General features: G+C 49.4%; 1 protein-coding gene across 1 annotated transcript; it reads right to left on the reverse strand.

The window, feature by feature from the left end:
• Positions 1 to 1,861: 1,861 nt before the first annotated feature.
• Positions 1,862 to 6,266, reverse strand: SPRY2 (sprouty RTK signaling antagonist 2). Its single transcript, XM_019921152.3, has 2 exons — positions 5,789 to 6,266; positions 1,862 to 2,931 (listed from the first exon to the last, which is right to left on the reverse strand). Exon 2 carries the CDS (start codon positions 2,878 to 2,880, stop codon positions 1,933 to 1,935), a length of 948 nt encoding a protein of 315 aa, XP_019776711.1. The 5' UTR covers positions 2,881 to 2,931; positions 5,789 to 6,266; the 3' UTR covers positions 1,862 to 1,932.
• Positions 6,267 to 7,359: the final 1,093 nt, after the last annotated feature.

Below are 7,359 nucleotides of genomic sequence, written 5' to 3' on the forward strand. Positions count from 1 at the left end.
AGAAAGCTTAGAGGAAACTGAAGGTCCTTATAGCAATGTCTTGGTTTAGGAGGCTATATAGTTTCTTGAAAGCCAATTTCAAAAAACAAAACAGAAGACAGCCTGTACTAAGAGCTCTTAACCTAAGAGAAGGAGCCTTAGAACAGGAAACGAGAGATTAAACAATAATGTCAGGTAAATCATTTCCTAGACTTCCGGTGATTCTTGGCAGCAAAAGGTTGTGCTTTGGGAAAAAAAAAAATCAGCCATAAAGTGACTAATTAATCAAGTGACTTATTACAAGTAAGAAAACCCAATATTTGTCAAGATGGGCTTTTAGCAGCTTGCTGTGTTTGCGTCCAAAAGATAACCGCAAACACTGACTTTTTTGCCATTCTGCATCTTTTTCTCAGTGTAAAATTTAACAATTTTCTGGATAATTTGATTAAATACAACAGGGCCTCTCAAGTTGGCCTGCTTGTGCTTGAATTATTAGACCAATACAGGATGAAATTTCATGATACCCAGTGCCTGAACCAAAACAAGTTATGTTTTCCATGTCTTTCCTAACATAAGGAACTTGGTATCATGGTGATAAACTTAAGAGTCTAAAACCAAAGAGACTAGAAAAAACAGAGCCATGATCTGCTAAGTCAAGAAAACATTTTTGCCTCAATTATAAGCATTGATCTGTGTATACTGCGTGCCTGACACACAGAGGACAGTCAATAAATATTTGTTGAAATGAACTCATTTCTCTGGTCCTGAATTAGCCTTATGACATTAATTCTTAATATTGTATATAAAGAAAAAGTCTAATGGTTCATCTTTTAGGGAAGTCTCCTGAACGAATAAGACTTTTTTTTTTTTTAAACCTGCAAAACAAAGGCTAGTCTGCAAATCAGTAAAACAACAGGAGCCGAAAATGAGCCCTCATTCGATTTATACTATTGAGTCAGGCGCTCAGCTATTTCTCTCCTGATGGCTAGAGTTATCTCTGAAAATCACCAAATCTCCACTCTACTTTAAAGCAGCAACCGTAAGATAATCTCATAGATAAGTGAAACAATTTCACTGAAGTGCTATCCTTGACATAAAATGGTTTTTCACTTCAAAAAACAAAAGAAAAGGTAAAATAAGACAATCCAGCTCAGTTTAATTTCAAACGTTAATATATTTTCTATTTTATATTGAACATATGCATCTGTAACCCCTCATTTGCAGCAACTATCCCATCCTCATAAAAGGGGCAAAATTTGTAAGATGCCTCTTAAAATAAATATTCTTCTTTATAAAATAATAAAACTTCAAATAAATATTCTTTACACTAAACAATATGTTGAAAAAATTAGAAAATAAAGGTAGAATTTTACTGTAACTGTACAATATACATGAAGTCCAAAGGGAAATCAGAGTCTTACAATAAAGGCTTTCTGTAAGGCAAAATACAATCTAAAAACATACTGATTGATTCACATTCTTCCGAATGTACAACATATTAGTATAATATTTTGTGACTGTGCCATATAGTATGGCACAACTTGTTTTTCACAGTTGCAAATATTATTGTATATACAAAAATATAGCACATTATCTCTGGAGAAAACAATGGGGGAAAAAAGTCATTTGCTAATTTACAAATTTTGCAAGTACTATTCACAAACAAAAACTTTGCCTAGGAGTGTCTGTTGCTTTAGCTTATGCAACATGTAGGTTGCCAAGATCTGCATCACATACTCTGAGCTCCATTAGCTGAATTCTAACACGCGTAAAATGGCACATGGACAAAAAGCATTTCACTGCAAACAGCAAAGGATATCCCAACCCTCTATCAACAGTGCCAAGATTTCTAACTGTTTAGTTGGTTGCATATGTGTGTGTTAAAAAAAAAAAAAAAAGAAAGAAAAAAAAAGGGAACAATCCTTATCACAGCAATATTCCTGATTAATGATGCTATGTTGGTTTTTCAAAGTTCCTGGGTGGGACAGTGGGAACTTTGCAGCAGACTGTGTTTGAATTTTTACAACGGCATCCAGGCCTGTTCACCCGGTCATAACACCCCTGGCACAATTTAAGGCAACCCTTGGCTGGAAGGTAACACCATAAACAAGGCAAAAAGAGGGACATGACGCCCATGGCCGACCACCGTGTACAACAGTGAGACTGGCTGCAGGAACACGGGTTGTCAGCACAGTTGTCCTCGTCATCGTTAGAACAGTGATAGAAGAGGCCTTTCACACAGCACACGCAGGTCCCGTAGTCGATCACGTTCTGGGCCGAGCAAAGGCACTGCTCGTGGCAGATCCAATCCGATGGCAGAGGCCTTGGGTAGGTGCACTCCTTACATTTGCACTTGCCGCAGTCCTCACACCTGTAGGCGTGCAGCCCCAAATCCTCCTTGCTCAGCGGCTTAAGCTCACCTGGCTGGAGCTCTGATTTGGGCTGCACCCGGATTATCCCATCAGCAACAGGCCCCGAGGAGAAGGATGATCCCAAGAGCCTCTGTTCAGAGGAAATGCTGCTGGTACTTGTCCTAGTACTGCTGCGAGACCCCGAGCTGACTGTGCTGACGGACCTGGACAGAGTGGCCCTCGCAGAAGCGTGGGCCTGTGAGTGCTGGGGCCTGGGGGGCTGGCGGTGCTCAGGCAGACCGTGGAGTCTCTCGTGCTTGTGCTGAGCGGAGGGGCGAGGTGCAGGCTTGAGCCCAGGTCTGGGGACCACAGTAGGCCCCTCTGTGTACTCATTGGTGTTTCGGATGGCTCTGATCTGATCCAGAGACAGCACGTGTACCTGCTGGGCGAGGGCGTCTCTGGGGTCGGGCTCCCCACGCTGCCTGCCACCGTCACGGGCTGCCTGCAGCAAGGGCTGCGATCCGCTGCCACTCTGAGCTCTGGCCTCCATCAGGTCTTGGAAGTATGCTCACCCCAGCAGGCTTAGAACACATCTGAATTCCTGCGGAAACCAAGAGGAAGGAGACGGTTTACACTCCAGGATACTTCCCACTCTCCACCCCCTTGAGTTAACTCTTCACTCCCCACCTCCCCCAGAGAAACAGGCTTTCAAGCGGAGTTGCTGTGGAGGGTATTCGGACAGCCATCTGAGCCACGCCTGTACCAAAAAGTAAAAATTACGGCTGTGCATCAGCAATTCTTCAATCCTGTGATGTGTGGTGACACCAGGCTGATCTTTGTTTCAATCGCGTAAGTAACAATTCCTTACTCAAATAAGCATAAAATCTGCAAGGTTCAGGTTCCATGTAAAACACTGTGGGAAAGTAGTGTTGGAATATAACATTGATACTGACATATTCAAAAGTTGAATACCTTTTCAGATTCTGAAACAGGTTTAAACTTATTATGGTCATTTTTGCCTTAAACATCAATAAATACAGCCTAGAAATTCTTGGTTCTTAATTAAGTCTGCTTTTGCATTAAATACCTTGAACTATTCTGTAACTTTATAAAACCTCATAGGATGAATCTGACATGCAAAAAACTAAATATCCCCCCCCCAGGAATAGTTATACATTTTATACAACAATCATGAATTATCATTAACTACACAGTAGCACAAAGTAATAGAATTAAAAACACACCAATTCAAATCCTGTCAGGTGCCAGGACTACAATAAAGCAAACTTACAACCAGGAGCAACAAAAAGACAGGAACTTATTTTCAACTTCCCAACAACTTGAGAATCACATATTGTACAACCCGAGAGCCTGGGAGAACATTTTAAATTCTGCCAAAATCTTAACTACTTTGCGCATTTCCAAGAACCTAATAAACTGATTGGCGGTAACAGGAAGTGTTTTAAAAATTCAAGTGTCACATCTCAAATCTATCATCCTGACAAGTAACCGCTTAAATCGCCACCTCTCTGTAAAATTTCAAAACTACCACCCCCTTTGCCAACCAAGTCTACAATGACTAAAAACGCGCAAAAGTGGACCTTCATCCAGTCTGGCTTTTTAGAAAAGAGACACAGGCAGGTGACACACGCCTTCCAATTCGGAAAAAGGCAGAGCTGGAGACCGGATCTCAGTTCCAACAGAGAGGCTAGACGAGATCGCGCTGCTCTTTGCTTTCACTCCGTTTATCGGCTCTATCTGCGCCCCGACACGGTCCCCAGCAGGTGGGACACACAGTCGGAGCCCCAAGGGACTTTTTTCCGGGAGGACTGACGCAGCCCAGAAGCCAAGCTGGCCCCCCTGCGCACAATTCCGAGACGGACAGACAGGCGGGGGACGCGGGCGCCTCGGAAGGGGACGTGCCCTGAAACGCTAGAGCGCGCTTCCCCCTCTCTTCATTCGCAGATAGAATCTCCCCCACCCCAGAGAACTGCCTCCCAGCTCCAAGAGGGAGCCACTCCACCCTTAGGCGGAGGTCACACCGCCCATTGCAACACGTTGCGGCCAAGGCCCTCGAACACGGGGCACTGGCCCTGCCTTGGACATAGAGCCGGTACTTCGAGGTCTAACCCATGCACACCGGGCGACTCCACCCTGCGCTGACCGAAGGGGCATTGCCTGCAATCTGCAAACGCCTATATATTGAAAAAATATATATCTATATACATGTATATACTTCTTAAAGTCAAATAAAAAATGCTTTTAAAAGAAAGAACATTTTCCAGGGTCCCACGCCGGGCGTGCAAGACCCAGATCCCCAAACTGGAAAGTTTCCGCGCAGATTTGCTTGCAGTGCAAAGTAGCATCTTTGCGGGTAAGGAGGTTTACTAGAGAGATTTCTGCTTATCCCTGGCCTCCTTCGCAGCACCCCTCCTTCCCCCGCTCCCTCGCCCCCGCCCCCCCGCCCCCCGCTTCGAAACCCCCATTAAGGACAGTGTGTGATCAGACTAAGGATTAGGGGGAAAGGACTTCAGCACAAGCAAGGGTGGGGCAAACCGACACAGAAACCGCTTTGTAAAAACGCACAAGATTCCGAATTAAGAAACAGCAGCAGCAACAAAAAAGTGGATCAGCCCATCAAAGGAAAAGGGAGGGAAAAAAAAAAAAAAAAAAACCTTAGCCACTTTTGCCACCTACTTTCAGGTAATGGAAAACGATCGCGACCGCTTGATGACTTTCTTCCTGTGCTGGGTCGGCCCAATCTTCCAAAAATAAAAAAAAGCATGACCCAAGCCGACCACGGCGAACGGAAAAAAGAGAAAGCTGCACTTCGAACCGCAGAGACGCGGCGCCAGGCAGGGCGACGCTCCCACCCGGCTCCGTGCTCGCCTGTGTTCACACCGAGCAGAGGCGGAGGCTCCCTCCACCCGGCACCCTGTCCTTTTTTCACCCGCGAGGTCTAGCTGCCCCCGCGAGGCGAGCTACCCACGCTCCCTCGGTAACCCCGGCGCCCCTGCCTCGGGACAGCCTCTCTCAGGACGTGCCTTCCCCGGAGAGGAACAGGTTAGCAATGCGGGCGCCTGCAACGGCGACCTGGAAAACACAAAGTGTTTTCCCTCCCTCTCCCGCTCTCAGCGCCTAATTCGCGGCCAGTGCACCGCCGGGACCCGACTCGCCGCGAGCCGTCCGCCACCCCAACCCCCCAGAGCGCGGGCGCGTGGGGTCGGGGACACTGCACCCGGCGCGCACTGCAGCCCCCGCCGAGGCAGACAGAGCCCGAGGCGAGGCAGACCCGCGGGCAGCTCCCGGGTTCCCCACGGAAAACCTGCGGGGTTAGAGAAAGGGAGGCCGGAGGAAAGACAGACCCCACTCCCGGTCCGGCTGCACCTACTCCATGTTGCCCACAACGCGCCGGCCACGGAGCCAGGACGGGGAAGAGCCAGCCAAACGCGCCTCACCGTGATCGCGGCTTTGCACCAACCCCTCTCCGTTGGATTCTCTTCTTCCTGCGATGTGCAAATAAATCCAGCCCCGATGCAAACTTTTTCCCCTCTTGCTTCTAAACTCTGCTTCAGCCTAACTTCCGAGCAATCGGCTGGACGAGAAAAGGAGAGGAAAATCCGGAGCGAAGTCCCCAGGCGATGAACACTCTGGAGTTCGGGGCTGGAGGCGACCCCCTTTCTAAACGCGCACGCGGAGTATTTCCTCTTTTTTCTCAATGAACTGGAGGCCAAAGCGCCAACGGCGAGTCTCCTTTCTTGGCAGATGAGCGAATGAGAAAAGAAAACGGCCTTACAGGGAACCTAAAGCCAGATGGCCAAGTCGCGCGGCCGCGGCCGCGTCCGAGCGGAGGCGGCGCGGGGGTGCGGGGCGGCAGGGCTGCGGGCCGGGCGGGCGCGGGGGCCTGGGCGCTGCGCGCTCCGCCGGCCCCTCTCCTCCGCTCGCGCTGCGGCGCGCAGCTCTCGGCGGTGCAGACTGGGCGTTGTGGAGGCGCGGCGGCGAGGCCGAGGCGGGGGCGGTGGGTGCGAAGGAGGAGGAGAAGGGGGAGGGTCTGGGGCCCGGACGGGGGGGGGGCCCGCCGTTGGCTTGCGCCCTCGCCTTTCCGGAGGAGGCAGGGAGCAGCTCTGCGGCGGCCGCGGCAGCAGTAAATGGCGTCATGTGGATCCGAGGCGGAACAGAGCAGTTGTTGTCCCAGAGGATATATCGCATCCGGTCCCAGCTCATTGGCTCCGCGGGGCTACATTCACTCACACTCCAGCGCCCGCCAGCGCTCCGAGCCGCAGGAGGCATTCAAAAGGGCAACTGCGCCGCCCCGCGCGTCCCTAGGCTGGTCCTGCCGCCCGGGCGCCGTCACGCGGGGTGCCCGCGGGGCCGGGCTGGGCACGGCGGGGTCAGTTTATCTAGTTTCAAGGAAACACTGACCTTAAGGTTTCCCCAGGGGCCATGAGGACGAGCCTTAGTTCGGCTGGCCTTAGGGAACTTTCTCCCCGCCACTAGGAAAAGGGAATGAACATTTCAAACTAATCCGGGCCACGCAGCGTTAGCATTAAAAGCAAGTTGCAGGTTTTGAGACTTTATTCGGAATCCATTGCAAGCCAACCTCTCCCCTTTTCTGTTCCCCCTCGAGGGGGCGACGGGGAGAGAAGAAGGGGGAGGGGAAGGGGAGCGGGAAGTGAGGTGGGAGGGCTATTGGTTTATTCTTTGTCTACTGGATTAACCCGATTATACACCAGGCACCAGCACAAACCGCCACTCCCACCTCAGAGCTGCGTACGAGAGGAACGGAATGCAGATTCGAGTTTCAAGTGCCTTCTGCTCTTGCCGGGATTTGCTTTTGATTGTGTCGTTTTTCTGTTTAATATTAGATTTTAATTTTAAAGGGGCAGTTAGCTACAGATGGAGGCTTTCTGAAGATCTTTCTTACTGTTTTGTTTGACGCAACAGCGGAAGGAAACTGTACAATACAGGCCTTCTTAAAATTAGTTAATTCAGTCATACACACATAAACGATTACTAAGGGCGACATCAC

This window comes from Tursiops truncatus, chromosome 18, assembly GCF_011762595.2.
Source record: "Tursiops truncatus isolate mTurTru1 chromosome 18, mTurTru1.mat.Y, whole genome shotgun sequence".
NCBI classification, from domain to species: Eukaryota; Metazoa; Chordata; class Mammalia; order Artiodactyla; family Delphinidae; genus Tursiops; species Tursiops truncatus.